We start from the raw sequence: 16092 nt of genomic DNA on the forward strand, positions 1-16092 counted from the left end.
ATTTCATAATAAAAATGCCACCCGTACCCGTACCAGTATAAGAAAAACGGCGACATCATGGGGAGATTGTGCATCCTTCTGGAGTTATTGAGGACACATGTAGCTATCAGGTATGTGAAATTTGACTGTACTGAGTTGTTAGCTTTTTTAAATACCCGTATCATAGGGGAAAATATATCTAAATGTAATGTTCTGAAAAATTATTGTTTCTTAATTCTTGGTTGCAAAAGTGAACCTGCTAAAAGCCATGAAATTATAACATTTCTAATTAACAAAACAATAAAATTGTATAAAAAATATTCATGATTTATAATAATAAATGTAAAATGTAATAATATTTCGAAGGGTGTGTTCTAATTGTAGTGAGACAAAGAACATCTAAAAAATGCGACAGGCCTCAATCCATGTATAAGCTATAGAGAGGAACATTTTTAACTTTAGTTTCCCTGATTTCTGAGAAAATCAATGTGATAAAACATGATATTTTTAATCTCTGTGTTTGCTAACTTTGTCCCTGACTGTTGTCTGTTGAAGCCACAGCTACCGTCACTTACACATGGAGACAAGCGGTGATTTGTGACTGCTAATTTATGACATAATTGCTGTGTACTGAGTCCTGTGAACCATAATCTGTTTCTAATGAACCTCTCCTCCTTCCATTGGCTGGGAGCGAGGCTGCTGCTCTGGAGGAGATGAAATGCATTGCTTCTGCTAAGTCATGGTTTTCTGGGCAGGCTTGGAGATGGCTATCATGAAAGCCCAATGTGTGTATCTGTCTGTTTTGTGTAAATGTGTTGGTGCCTCTCAGCAATGACATATTAACAAGCCTGCTAGACGATCCTAGATGGTAGTAATAAGCTCTGTTATAATGTTATTCCTTGTCTGGCTGTATGGAAAGCGTCAAGATTTCGAAATCATTGCAATCTGCTTCTATTATCGGGGTGGGAGAGGAGATCAGATCACCTTGACACAATTATTTCACTTGTCGCACAAGTATCAGATATTGCGCAGATGAAATAGACACAATGCAGGATACATTTATTAGTGGAATTGTGAACTTTACAAGCAGGGGGATTTTTAATAGAGAAGGGCAATTACATTCCCTGCCACTAGAGGTCCCTCACCCACAGATTATCCCTATATCGAAATACCCTGGCCAAGGCAGAATTATTTCTCGACCCCGCCTGGCACTCTGGCACATTCCCAACCATCATCAGCAGAATACAGGGCATTCGAGGGCGGCCCATTTTTCTAGCGTACCCATTCATCAGACCAAGGATGCCCCCAGCTGTTGTCAAACTACAACTCCCACCATGCCCTGCTGTAGAACGATAGCTGTAGGCTGTCTGGGCATGCTAGGAGTTGTAGTTTTGCAACAGCTGGAGGGCTGCAGGTTGGGCATCCCTGCATTAGACTGTCTGTGTCTTGTGGGAATGTCGGACTTAAAAGGTGTTTTAAGGTGGAGGATTTTTCAGTGGATTCTGTGCCGAAAACTGACAAACCTGCACCAAAACAACATCCCATTGTTTTAAATCTGAGGCCACGGCGCCGTTCATGTTTGGAGTACAGTTTACGGGTCCATTTTTGGCGCAGTTACTGCAAGGACCGCTCGCGAAGTGCATCAGGAGCCTGCTCACTGTTTAACTCCATTCGATGGAACTAAACCTAAAGAGGGTCCACATAAAAGTTTCTGCTGTGATATATGCGGAGGATTTTGCACATACCCAAATGGTGCCTGCTGTGATTTTCACTAGTCTTTCGAGGTCTGTGCAGAACCTGGTGCCTGTGTATTAACTATAATGGGTCAGTATTCAGTTCAGTTGCTTTCTGTTCTGCATCTGAATGAGCCCTTGAAGAACTGCTTTTTCTCCAATACCCTTAGTACAGGTAAAATACAGCAGCGCATAAGTTAAACATTACAGCAGAGTTACAATGGTAGTCCTAGGTAGAACGACAAGCAACAATAAATTGGGTCAAATGACAAACGCAGCTCTGCCACCCTCGACACAAATCGGTTCTGCTACAAGACTGAAGCCTAGGGGAATTTTTTATTTTTTTTGAACAGACACCTGAACTTATCTCAGCTAAGCCCATACAGATGACTGAAGTGCATGTGATTATCTGCGGTTGGCAGATACTAGCGTTCTCACTTGTAAATGTCATTTATTGTCAGTAAACCTCCAGTAATGATCGGTACACTTAGTATACGTGTAGACAGCCTGTAGCGGGTCAAACGCTGTTAATGTAATGAATGGATATTAAAATCATATAAAGGATCACATGTCAAGGCTTTGATCTCCAGAAGGTCAGCAATTCCTCTGATCTGCTCTGTGACAACTGAATTACGTTTGTTGTGGTTAATGCTAAATTAAGAAAAGCTCGCTATGTGCAGATAATCCGAGCGATACAATGAAACCATGGAGATTATCTGGACAACAGTATCATGGTGATACAAGGGGAGTGCTCAGAGATAATGGGGGCTCCACTGTTACACCTAATCAGTCACCACTATACAGTGAAGTCTCTTTAGATTGTCAGCCCACGGTACGATATCGGATTTTTATCCTATCAATTTACAGTAGTTACAGAGCCAAAATCATCATCAGAGATTATCCATGGATAAACCACCTAGGAGACCAAATATACTCACAGGACAACCGGATTATACACGTAAAGTACACTGCTACTGTAGTATCGCCACAATACATATATATATATTATATACATTTGCTATAGTATCGCCACAATACATATATATATAGATTATATGCATCTGCTATAGTATCGCCACAATGTACAGTATAGTATCGCCACTATACATATACAAAGTTTATATACATCTGCTATTGTCTCACCACTATACATATCTTATATACATCTACTATAGTATCGCCACAATACATATAGTATACTATCACCACTATACATATTCAAAGTTTATATACATTTGCTATAGTATCGCCACAAAAAGTATACATAGCTTATATACTGTACATTTGCTATGGCATCACCACAAAACATATACATAGTTTATATACATCTACTATTATATTCACACAATATATATACATAGCTTATCTACATCTATTGTAGTTGCTACACAATATGTATACATAGTTTATATACATCTACTATAACATTGACACAATACATATACATAGTTTATCTACAGCTACTATAGTATCGCTGCAATATGTATATATAGTTCATATACATCTACTATAGTATCACCACACTAGAATCAGATTATACACAGTTAATCTACAGCTATTATGGGATCACCCCAGTACATATGTACATCTACTATATCATCCCTCATCTACATCTACTATATCATTCCCAATATACCACCAATCAATCAGTTCCTACTATAGTGCTACATAATCAGACTGGCCACAGATTATGTAAATTATAATCCTATCCCTATCTGATCCCCATCACAATGTGACCATGGCTGGGTTTTCTCTCCCTTTTCAGACCAATTTATTATCAGGACAACTGTCTAAACTGCCCATATACAGGAAGATAATTATCTAGGATTGGACCAATTTGTTAGAGGATGCTCCAATCCTATCACCATTTACACACTCAGTATTTGTGATTAGAACCATTTCAGGAATTAGATTAATTCATTGAAGCATTATTCGAATGGTTGCAGAGTATATAGAGGTTACCTAGATTATAGTATCGCGAATGGCCATAGGGAAGTGCCATAAGGGTGCAATATGATTTTCAATTTCAGGCAACCATAACGGAGAAACGGACTAGGCAAATCAGGGTCCATACAAAGCAATGGTTGGTTGTATCAATTGTATTGTAGGATTTGGTAATCTCACAGTGCCACCCCAAATGCATGTGAGCAGGTACAAGTATGATAAACGAACCATGAAGGCCCGAGCCAAAAACCTTATCATCTATAGCTGTCCAGAAATGCTGGAGGGAAACTGATACCAGAACTGATGCCATGATTTTCCTCGAGATCGTTCCTGTCATCCGGTGCATCAGCTACAATACTGGATGTATCCCTTTGCCGGACATATAAATAAATGTTTATCTGTCCGGCTATCTCAGGCTATGGCCAGTGCCCAAAAATGTACATACATATACAGTATGTAAACCCAACCTAAGGCACAGTCATTGTCTAGGGCTGAAAAGTGATGTCTTAGGATCTGCCATCCACATGTAAGATGAACAAGTATGGCAAGAGTAGAGCAGATAAATTACAACATCTGTCCTAACTATCTCCATAACATGGAGGATCTATGAGAAAATCTGAAGTGTAGGTAAGGTGGTCACAAAAAAGAATCAGATCTGATTAGAACATTGTCGGAGCCTTTTCTCCAAGCCTGAATCAACAATGTGGCACTTGTTCCTCGCCGGGGGAAAGTGTTCCGCACAATATTTTTATAATTATCAATGGTGCTAAAGATTCTACACCGGATCCGTGTTGTTCAGGCACACAGATAGCCTTGTTTTCTCTCTTGAAAGACTGGGCTTGATTTACTCTTTTCCTGCTCTTAGTAAATGAGCTGAGGCTCAAACTTCTCACTGCATATAATAAACCTCCAGGGCTGACTTCTTGTTTTGAGCTCTCGAGGGGGGAGATGTAGCCCTTTAAAACACTTGGATTTTCCTAGAGGAAGTTTGCAACCATAAAAAATCCTAGGCCATGTGCTACTAATATATTACATTATAGTATTAATATGCCCTATGACCCGGTTGCACCCAACGATAGTTCAACAGTTTCACCTAGAGGCCCAGTGACATTGTACATTTTTCTGTACAGATGTAGTAGGCTGAATTTGTCAGATGCACATTTGACACAATGGACCATGATATCATAGCGTATGAGTGATGGTCCTACGTGGGACCGCCAGTATAATAATTTTAATGAAATTTACATGGGACGGGCAATTATTTTTGGAATGGTGGATGAAAAAGCATACATCCCAAAGGGGGCATCTATACTGTGGTGCCTAATATATGCATCAGTATGCATCCCTGAAGCTTGTCTCCAGAAAACATAAGTCAACAGAGAGAATGTGTTTCATATCCAAGGCATACAGAGAGCGCATCTGGAATGTGCAATCCAAATACATAACTAAAAATGTAGAATGATTTGTATCATAGCAGAGAGAAAAATCTCTGGAGTCCCGTGAATGATTATGGAAGAAATAATAAGTCTGCTTGCAAACAAGGCTGCCTGGAATTGCCAGGAGGACTTAACAGAAGGCAGAGCATCTTACCACATAAAAAAACTTTTGAAGCACCACTGGCAAATTTCCACAGGAAATGTCTTTAAAAATTTTTGTTTGTTTTTGGAGTTGCTTTTGTTAATTTTTACCTAAATTTTGAATTGTAAAATTGGAATTCTAAGATTCTTGCCTCAATCAAAATGAAACGTTGAGCAATATTGTATGGAAATACATAAAGCAACCATTTCTAGATATTCAATAGTTAATATCACAGTTTTGAAGTCATTGGTTAAAACACAAACACAGCTTTGGATGCTTACCACATGTTGGTGCTTAGTCTTACCTGAAGGATGTTTGGATGCTGAAGTCTTTGCAGCAAGATCATTTCTTTGACAATCTTGAAGGATGCCAACCTATAGCAATCTTCCAAAGTTCTGTAACGTTTAAGGCAATTTTGTATGTCGTGTCCCCCAAAATCGACAGATTTCAGTGCTACCGACACAGTGTCATTCAACACCAATTTATAAACAGCTTTCGTGTAGCCCGAGCCCAAATATCGTACGTTGTTTCCCTTACTAATGTCCTGGCAACCCAACAAAGGTGGCTGTAGGGACAGATCTATTTTTGAACTAGGATGTGACTGCGATAATATGTCCTGATCAGAACTGGATCTCTTTGGGCTTTCCAATTTCTGGTTATGTTCAGAAGAGGATTGCTGGGCCAGGTCCATGAGTCTCCGCTCTAAGGGTCTCAGAAGTCTTTCTGTAGCCGACACCGGAACCCGATGTTCTCTATAACGGATCACCTCCTGGTACCTATCTTGCAGTTGCTTTAGTAGGTCCATAGATATCTCATTGTCTTGCCAAGATTGTCCCAAAGGTACAGGAGTCCCTCTATCCTGTAAGTGATGATTATGGTCAAAGCCGGGGACACATAGTAAATTCAACAAAGTGCCAAGGAAGAAGGACAGGCAGAAGCCGCCTGCAACTACAATTTTCCTTCGTCTCATTCTCAGGTTGTGTCTGGGTCTCCAGCTCTCAGCACTTCTGAAGGATGGGAGCTGAAGAAGTCTTCCTTCACATTGTGTTCCTAAATCCTTGCACCCTTGGACATCTTCACTCATAGAAGGTGGACTCTTAAAAGATCCCAATGCTCAAACTTTATTTTCTTCCTTCCTAGCTTTCAATTCCTGTTCTCGTAAGCTGGTGCCTTGACTTCTCTCTGCAGCTCCTTATCCTACACAGAATGGATGTTCACTGCAAGACTGTCAGAGAAGGAATGAGGGGGAAGGCGTGTTTTCAGACGGATCTCTTAAGGCCAGCCTCTTGCTGAGTGACAGCATCAGTCATTCATAGAGGGATAAAACACTTCCCCTTCTCCTGGACTGTACAAGGGTTCTACATTTGCATCAGGACATGTGGCTCAATGCATTTTTCCTTGTATCCAAACTTAAGGATGAGCTGAGATTAGGCTACTGCTTAATTTTTTTTTTTTCATAGGCAGAGAAACCACAGTCTGCAACATACTAGAGACCTGCATTATAGATCAACGGGTGCCCCCAGCAGTTTAACTCCTAGTAAAGCAGGCAGGCTTTTATGCAGGCAATCTCTGTGGTGCACACATGGACAACAAGCAAGGTGTCCCAGCGCCTTGATTACTACTGCACCTCTCTCTGCAGACTGATTCCACCACTATATTACCCTGGAAAGGATCATATTACCTGGCTATCCCTCACCTCCCTCTCCAGTGCACAGCAGTTGTATGTTATTTTACTCACCACAGGGAAACATAGTCAATGGGAAACATAGGGAAGAGTTAACCCCTTTACTCCTGAATTTACCCACTCCTCACAAGCCAACGCAAAGCAAAAATGTAAACATAAACCTTCATGGAAGAAAAAAATAATTAAATATATATATACATATATATTAATTTTTTTATTGCATTAAAATGTATAGTTGTGACTTCTCTAGGAAAATTTGAACCAACCAATGATCAGATGTTATAGCGTCCTAAGGAGTTGTAACTCGGCTTTGCTGGGCTCCTATTAGAACCAGGTATTCTATGGAAAATTGATATATGATTGGGATACCTCCCTGGCTACCCCATGTGAGAGCCATACAAGTTTTGTCAAAAGGAATCAACTGCTTCCGGTCTAGTAAAATGAAGTGGACTTGCTACAGTGTAGAAGTGCTGGAGCAGCATTTATTAATGAGATAGGTTGGAGTAGATAGATGTGATATGGTATGAGATAGATAGATGATAAAGAGAAAGCGGCTGGCAGCACAGCAGTAGATGAGTCAAGCGGAGTGCCAGCGGCTGCAGAGGCGATCCACCAACCAAACAATGTAGGTAAAGTAAATTCCACGGCACTTCCAAAAATAAAGGTGCGTTTATTTACCAAATAACAGTGGCGTTTCAGCCCACTCAATAGAGCTTTTCTCAAGCAGTGACGACCTGGTTCGTCACTGCTTGAGAAAAGTTCCATTGAGTGTAACGAAACGTCACTATTTGGTGAATAAACACACCTTTAGTTTTGGAAGTGCCATTGAATTTACGTTATCTAGATAGATAGATAGATAGATAGATAGATAGAATATACTTGTAGATAGATAATAGATAGATAGATATTAGAAAGGTAGATTAAATGCATAGATATTAGATAGAAATAGATAGATAGATAGATAGATAGATAGATAGATAGATATTAGACAGGTAGCTTAAATGCATAGATGATAGATAGATAGATAGATAGAGAGAGAGAGAGAGATAGATAGAGTGATTGGTTTGCCTTTTATCTGTTAATGGTTTGTTCACACCTACATTGGAGACTCTGTTAAAAACAGTGGATAGAAAAATCCTGCATGCAGGGCTTTTTTTCTCTGCTAAAAAAAAAGCAGATTCCAGGATAGAAACCAAATGCACCCTATTATAGTCAAGGGGGTCTGTTTTTGGTTCTGCTTGAATCTGGCACTTCTGTTGTTTGTGTTGTTTTCTTCCTACAGCAGAGCAGAACAAATACAATCAATAATGGAAGTTTGAAAGAAGCCTTACTCTCTTTAATATAATATCATGCTTATAAAAAATACTATTAATTTTTATTGCTATTTTTTCATGTTTCCCTTCCTTTAAATATATAGAACTGAGAAATATGTGAGAAAGTGATAGGGATCCACTTCAATTTATATTATCTGTGATGTAAATACATACAGTTGCAAGAAAAAGTATGTGAACCCTTTGGAATGATATGGATTTCTGCACAAATTGGTCATAAAATGTGATCTGATCTTCATCTAAGTCACAACAATAGACAATCACAGTCTGCTTAAACTAATAACACACAACACTTAACACAACAATTAAATGTTACCATGTTTTTATTGAACACACCATGTAAACATTCACAGTGCAGGTGGAAAAAGTATGTGAACCCTTGGATTTAATAACTGGTTGAACCTCCTTTGGCAGCAATAACTTCAACCAAATGTTTCCTGTAGTTGCAGATCAGACGTGCAATTCTTGACCATTCCTCTTTACAGAACTGTTTCAGTTCAGCAATATTCTTGGGATGTCTGGTGTGAATCACTTTCTTGAGGTCATACCACAGCATCTCAATCGGGTTGAGGTCAGGACTCTGACTGGGCCACTCCAGAAGGCAAATTTTCTTCTGTTTAAGCCATTCTGTTGTTGATTTACTTCTATGCTTTGGGTTGTTGTCCTGTTGCAACACCCATCTTCTGTTGAGCTTCAGCTGGTGGACAGATGGCCTTAAGTTCTCCTGCAAAATGTCTTGATAAACTTGGGAATTCATTTTTCCTTCGATGATAGCAATCTGTCCAGGCCCTGACGCAGCAAAGCAGCCCCAAACCTTGATGCCCCACCACCATACTTCACAGTTGGGATGAGGTTTTGATGTTGGTGTGCTGTGCCTCTTTTTCTCCACACATAGTGTTGTGTGTTTCTTCCAAACAACTCAACTTTGGTTTCATCTGTCCACAGAATATTTTGCCAGTACTGTTGTGGAACATCCAGGTGCTCTTGTGCAAACTGTAATTGTGCAGCAATGTTTTTTTTGGACAGCAGTGGCTTCCTCTGTGGTATCCCCCCATGAAATCCATTCTTGTTTAGTTTTTTATGTATCGTAGATTCGCTAACAGGGATGTTAGCATATGCCAGAGACTTTTGTAAGTCTTTAGCTGACACTCTAGGATTCTTCTTTACCTCATTGAGCAGTCTGCGCTGTGCTCCTGCAGTCATCTTTACAGGACGGCCACTCCTAGGGAGAGTAGCAGCAGCGCTGAACGTTCTCCATTTATAGACAATTTGTCTTACCGTAGACTGATGAACAGCAAGGCTTTTGGAGATACTTTTATAACCCTTTCCAGCTTTATGCAAGTCAACAATTCTTAATTGTAGGTCTTCTGAGAGCTCTTTTGTGCGAGCCATCATTTACATCAGGCATTGCTTCTTGTGAAAAGCAAACCCAGAACTGGTGTATGTTTTTTATAGGGCAGGGCAGCTCTAACCAACACCTCCAATCTCATCTCATTGATTGGACTCCAATTAGCTCTTGGAGATGTCATTAGTCTAGGCTTTCACATACTTTTTCCTCCTGCACTGTGAATGCTTACATGGTGTGTTAAAAAAACTAAACATGGTAACATTTAATTCTTTGTGTGTTATTAGTTTAAGCAGACTGTGATTGTCTATTGTTGTGACTTAGATGAAGATCAGATCACATTTTATGACCAATTTGTGCAGAAATCCATATCATTCCAAAGGATTCACATACTTTTTCTTGCAACTGTAGTGTTGTGAGGCTACCGAAGTCATTTACAGAGGGGTGAGGTCATATTAGTATGTTCTAGCAGATCCAGATAGTACACACAGCAATATGAACTGTATTCATAAAATACAGGAAGAGACTAACTGAATATAATATGTGGATTGTGGAGTATACAAAATATACATAATGTATTTTATGCACACAATATACCAGCTTTAAGTAATATAGCTAATAAACATAAAATAAATAATGCAGAATATACATGATAGGAGACTATGGTGCTCTCCACACTCTACAGAGGAGATTTGTTGCATTATTAAAGGGGTTGTCTCACAAAAAAATATTCTCGAATTTACAAACCAGCACCTGGATCTGAATACTTTTGTAATTGCATATAATAAAAAAATTGGTAGAGTAACTGAGTTATTCAATTAAATGTATCAGTATAGTGCCACCTGCTGTTTGTTCTTTTCCTCATCTTTCTGCCCACAATGCTGTGGTGGACGCACATGCTCAGTTCCACCAGCCGTATCTACTGTTAGAAAAACTGTGACAGCTACAGGACACGCCTCCTAAGCTGCCAGCTTGAAAAAAAATGTAGCAGAGGATTTGGAGCAATGAATGTGGAGATCTCTGGATCCATGTGAGGTACAGGGCTGGTTCTAGCTTCGTTAGAAAGAGGTTTTCATGTACTATATGATGTCTGATATATATGAGCAATACTAGAAATGAAAGCTGTGTCGTGATTGGTTGCTATTAGCAACACGGTTAGTTTTTCATAAAGCTGGGAATGCCTCCAAAACTCATTGAGATTCCCATCCAAAGCCCACTTGGGTCGGGACTTGGATGAGAGGCTTGCCTGTTCAGTGGCCTTTTTTGTTGGATTGCCCCAGCAAAGTTGGAACTTCTGGCAAAAATGAAAGCTGTAGTTGGACTAACCTAAAAAAACCATAAAATAACTTATCAACACAAATGTCAAAACATGTTGCTCAAAAAGCCTTAGTAAAATGCTACAAAATTGTAGAAAAATAAAAAGTAAAACAACTGTGTCCGTTTTTTAAACAATTTTAAAAATTTTGAGTTTCAGAAGGAAACTGGAAAACCTTTAGGCCCGCCTACAGTAAAGAACTCGTAAGTACTTACCTAAGAGATCCCGCATAGCTGCTCTGGTTATCCTGACTAAGCTCTATTCACCTGGCTGCAGTGGTGACGTCACGTCGACAACACGTAACCGCTGCAGCCAATCACAGACTTCAGTAGTGCATCCGACCAGGCCAGAGATTGGCTACAGCAGTCACATGTTGTCAATGTGACATTCCCACTGCAGCAGGGTAAACTGAGCCAGTTTGGAAGAGTGGGATATGTTAAATATTTAGCATTTCTATACTGCGCGCGGATCCCAAGGGATGTCCGTTTTCCTCCTGAGACCAGACAACCCCTTTAAAAGAAATAGTAACCTAACCTGGTTGATGACAGGAACCTATCAGAATCCATGTTCCATTTTTACCTTGCCGTTCACAAAGTGAGAGCCGAGCTCTTATTGGTGGCTTAACAAGTCCCCAATCTCAATCAACTTTATTTGCAATAAACCAGACAACAACTTGCTATAAATATCCAGAAATACACAGAGAGGGGTGGCCTAAAATGAAGCATTCCATAAATAAACAATGGTGATCGTGTTTAGAGGCCTCACAGAAGAAAATAAATCCAGTTCATGTGAATAATGAAGCTTGGAGCTTTGTATTTGTCCAGCTCTTGTATAAACACCCCCGGCAGTGATGTGTGTTTGGACAGGACTATCTGACCTCCCGGAGGTGATGATTATCTGATGGCATTAAATGGACAATTCATTTAAATGTTTAGATCTCTTCAAGAAAAGATGATGAAGTTGCCGGGTGAGAGCCGCAGCAGGTTCAGAGTGTAGGAAGTGCTGCACTAAAGTCTGCTGAGCAGGAAAGGCTTTGCACACTATTACAGGACACCAGTTCTTGCCTCACTGTATAGATGTAGTAGATCGTCCATGTTTTAGCGGATGCAAGAAAAATAATGGTGGCATTGTAGTACTGCGTAGGTATAGGGATCCTTGCGCCATAGCATGAAACGTAAATCAGCAGAACCAATTCTGTTCAGCTGGTTCTTAGTTGTATCTAAATCTAGGAAAGCTGGGTCATGTTCACAATGGCCGTTATTCAACTTTCCTAAATTTCAGACTGATAAATCTTAAAGAGTTTGTCCTTTTATATACTTTTATAATTTTTATATATGGCTCACTGGGGGGTTAAAAATATAAAAAGAAGCCGGACATAACCTTACCGATCCTTCACCACTACCATTTCAACACCGTTCCCTTTCCCCCTGCTCGTTCCAGGAAATGCCGGATCAGCCAATCGTTGGCAGAGGCGAGTCAACGTTTCGGCCAGCGATTGACGAGGAGTTTTAGACCAGAACACTGTAAAAACAGGAATGGTGGGGGATTGGCCTGGGTCAATATGGCTTCTTTTTTATTTTTAACCCACTGTGAGCCATATCTAAAAAATGGAATACCGCTGGACAACCCTTTTAAAGGTTATACAACAACATGGAGGATATTATAATTTACCTATTAGGAATGTGGGAAAGCTGAGGGCTTTATTGGTGGTAATGAAGTCAGGACCCGACTTGCTAGATTTATCAAGGAAACCAGTGAATAAAATGTATAACTGAGAGCAATGAAATACCGGTCATTTCCTATGGATCCCAATGTTTGATATAACATGTCCTGTGTAAGTACAGTGTGGCCCCATGTAAATCTTTATTAATACAGCCATGTAAATGGGCCCTTACAGACCTGATAAAAAAAACTAAAAAACTATCTGCAATTTAATTCATTTTTTATTCCTGGGATCTAGAGCAGGGATGCTCAACCTACGGCCCTCCAGCTGTTGTAAAACTACAACTCCCACCATGCCTTTCTGTAGGTTGATAGCTGTAGGCTGTCCGGGAATGATGGGAGTTGCAGTTTTACAACAGCTGGAGTGTTGCGCATCCCTGATCTAGAGGATAAATTTTCCTATATATTTTCCTGAGCATTTAATGAATTTATTGCATGCAATCATAACATAACGATAACAATCATTACAATATTAGGAGTGATGAGCAAATCGAATGGGATTAAACCTGAATATTGTAAAAATTTGAGGTGAGTTTGAATCAGAATTTTTGGTGATTTGATTCGGGTGAATTTTGAAAGGGAGGGGAAAGAAAAATAAAGAGAGAGTGAAGGGAAAAAATTTAACTGGGTATTCCCATCTGAGACAATGGGGGCTTATCGCTAGGAAATGCCCCCATTGTCTGATAGGTGCGGGTCCCACCCCTGGGACCCACATCTACACCAAGAATGGAGCGAAGAAGGTGGTGGCTGGAGGACCCCGGGTTTCCCCAGGTCCGGCCGCCATCAAGCGCTCTCCCCATAGTAGTGAACGGGAGCGCACCGCACGTGCGCGGCCACCGTTCCAATTCATTTCTATAGGGCCGACGAAAATAGCCGAGCCGGTGCTCGGCTATTTTCGGGGGCTTCATAGAAATGAATAGAGGGCGGCTGCGAATGTGCAGTGCGCCCTCCACCACTTTCGGGGCTCCGTTCTCAGTGTAGGTGCGGTTCCCACAGGTGGAACCCACACCTATCAGACAATGGGAGCATATCCTGGGAATATACCCCCATTTTCTGACATGAGAAAACTCCTTTACGCATTTTTTAAACAATGAGAGGCAAGAGAGAAAATATACGAGTCCTAAGAGACATCAAAGTGTCATCCACCAAGTGTCATATGATCCGGGTGGTCAACCGATTTGGCCGAATTGAACCCAAATTGATATCTGAGCAATTCACTCATCTCTAATCATTAGCAATCTTTGCAAAATAGCTAGCTACGTCTATGGCCGGCAATGTATGGCACGTTCTCTGGCTTCTCAGGGGTTAATGAATTTGCGCCGTTGCATTATCCCAGGTTAATTTCTGCGACAGAAAGAATAGTTGTAGGGCATTTAGCGGGGATAATGGAGGTGGAAGGATAAAGCTGTCCTCTTTAGACTAAATCTACAAATCATGGACTCTACATGGGGTAACCCTTGCCCTGCTGGAGACAGCGAATGGCAGGGGTGAGTGCTAATGACATAGTTATCCATCAAGGCCCTATTATACTGCTGTTAGCAACTAATTAAGAAATACAATGGCGGCGGAGAGTTCACAAAGAAAAGAGCATCAACACCAGAGGGTCATAAAACGTTAGAAGGGAATTCCAAGCTGAAAGTTCACTGGGCTGAAAAGAAGGTGGCAGTGTCCACCGCTGCGCCCCTCATTCAATACACATACGTGGAAAACACTGCAAGCAATGCTGCTGCTTTCCCACACAATGCGCTCACCAGGCCCTCCCGCACTCCCATACACTGCGATTATTCATTAGTTAATACCTTCCTGGTGCTAGTTTAAGCAAATGAGGACTATCAAAAGGGAGTCAGCAGATGAAATGGCGGAGGTCAGGATACATTACACAATTAGAGAACGCACATACAGAGGTAGTGTTGAGGCTGGTGCAATACACATAACATGGTAATTACACGTTATGTCTTGTAAACACTATTTCTGCAGCCACATAGAACGAGGGCCAAATCACTAGTGATGCTCACACTGTCCCTAAGGCCTTACTACAGCCCTGTGTATTATGGACACCCATGGAGGTAAATGGAGAGTCACATTTCCCATGTATGGAGGAATTCTTCCCTAAAAGTATTGCATCGAGGGGGCGCTTGCTGCGTAATATGCAACACCTGGCGGATCATGTACGTCAGAACACAGAGGCCGTGGGAGCAATATCATCTCTGCCGTGCAGTCCCCATAAACAGAGATCTTAGGCCTTAGGATAACAAATCTAAGATTAAAGAGAAACTCCAGCCATGGTTTGCTGCAGGAGTGTTTGGTAAGGCATTTGATCAACAGTTTGCCACATGCAAGTGGCCGTAAAATCGTGGCATCCCTGTGAGAAACCAATAAATCAAACTGTGGTCTTCATAGTCAGGGTTGATGGAATTGAAGTATCTGAAGTAGACTTCCATCCGAATTTCAGGGAAAATTTGATTAGCCACGAAGCCAAATTTTGCCCTGAAATCCATTTGAGCACAAAGAGGCTGCCACAGCCATCTTGAGTGAAGATCCCGCTTGAAATCTCGTCCAACCCCTCAAAGCCCTCATTTTTTATCTCAGATGCCGCAATCAGTGATGAACGTGGCATCTGAGGGGTTCAATGACGGGGAAGGGGGGGGGGGGTGGCTTAATCGCCTCTCCCCGTCAGAGTGCATTCATTACTTACAAAGAAATGCGCTTCATGATGAAGTAATTCATTATGAAGCGAAATTTCTTTGTGAAATTCAGCGAAGCAGGTAAATCGAAATTTTTGTAAACTTCACTCAACACAACCACTGTGGTCACTAATAGGCACCACATAGGCAACCACTGTGGTCACTAATCAATCTTAATGGATTTACAATATATCTCATCTAAATAATAAAACCACATGATTGTTCCTGTTGTCTTAGTCTGGTCCAGAGTTCCCTTGGAAGCAGAGGTTTGTGCTCCAGTGCTGTTCTTTGGACTTTTATCAGTGAAAGGAATAAACCATAGACAATTATTTGGTGGCTATAGCTAAATATATCATAGTTACCAATTTCAGAGATTCCCAGAAAAAAGGGGACTCTTAATGTAGGTCATATAGGAGGGCACGTTTTATATAAGAAGGAGCGGTATGTAGCCAAAAATTTTGCAAGGTGTGCAAGACAATCTGCTGTAAGTCTCCCCTTTCAGAATCTCCTCGATACGCCATCTCAATGGTAGGCAATTAAAGACCGTATTCATTCAACGTGCATAAACTACACTATGATTCTAAGAGAGCGAATTACCATATAGATGACAACAATATCCATGCCTCTAGAGATTAGCACATTTTCCTAAATTTGTTTCTGGCCAATTTGATCGAATCAGCTGTCGGATTCCAAACAAAAGTGCCCCCATTGCCCTTAAAAAAGTTGTGTATGACACTCTGAGGTCTCCTAGGACTGTATCCAACCCCTTTCAAGCTC

At 40.8% G+C, this 16092-nt stretch overlaps 1 protein-coding gene across 1 annotated transcript in view; it reads right to left on the bottom strand.

The window, feature by feature from the left end:
- Positions 1 to 6695, bottom strand: part of PKDCC (protein kinase domain containing, cytoplasmic) — a 51958-nt gene extending 45263 nt beyond the window's left edge. The window contains exon 1 of the mRNA XM_044289982.1: positions 5539 to 6695. Within this exon, the coding sequence (XP_044145917.1) occupies positions 5539 to 6318 (780 nt within the window). The 5' untranslated portion in view covers positions 6319 to 6695. The remainder of the gene's footprint in view (positions 1 to 5538) is intronic.
- Between the last annotated feature and the right edge of the window lie 9397 nt (positions 6696 to 16092).

This window comes from Bufo gargarizans, chromosome 4 (assembly GCF_014858855.1).
Source record: "Bufo gargarizans isolate SCDJY-AF-19 chromosome 4, ASM1485885v1, whole genome shotgun sequence".
Lineage (NCBI taxonomy): Eukaryota > Metazoa > Chordata > Amphibia > Anura > Bufonidae > Bufo > Bufo gargarizans.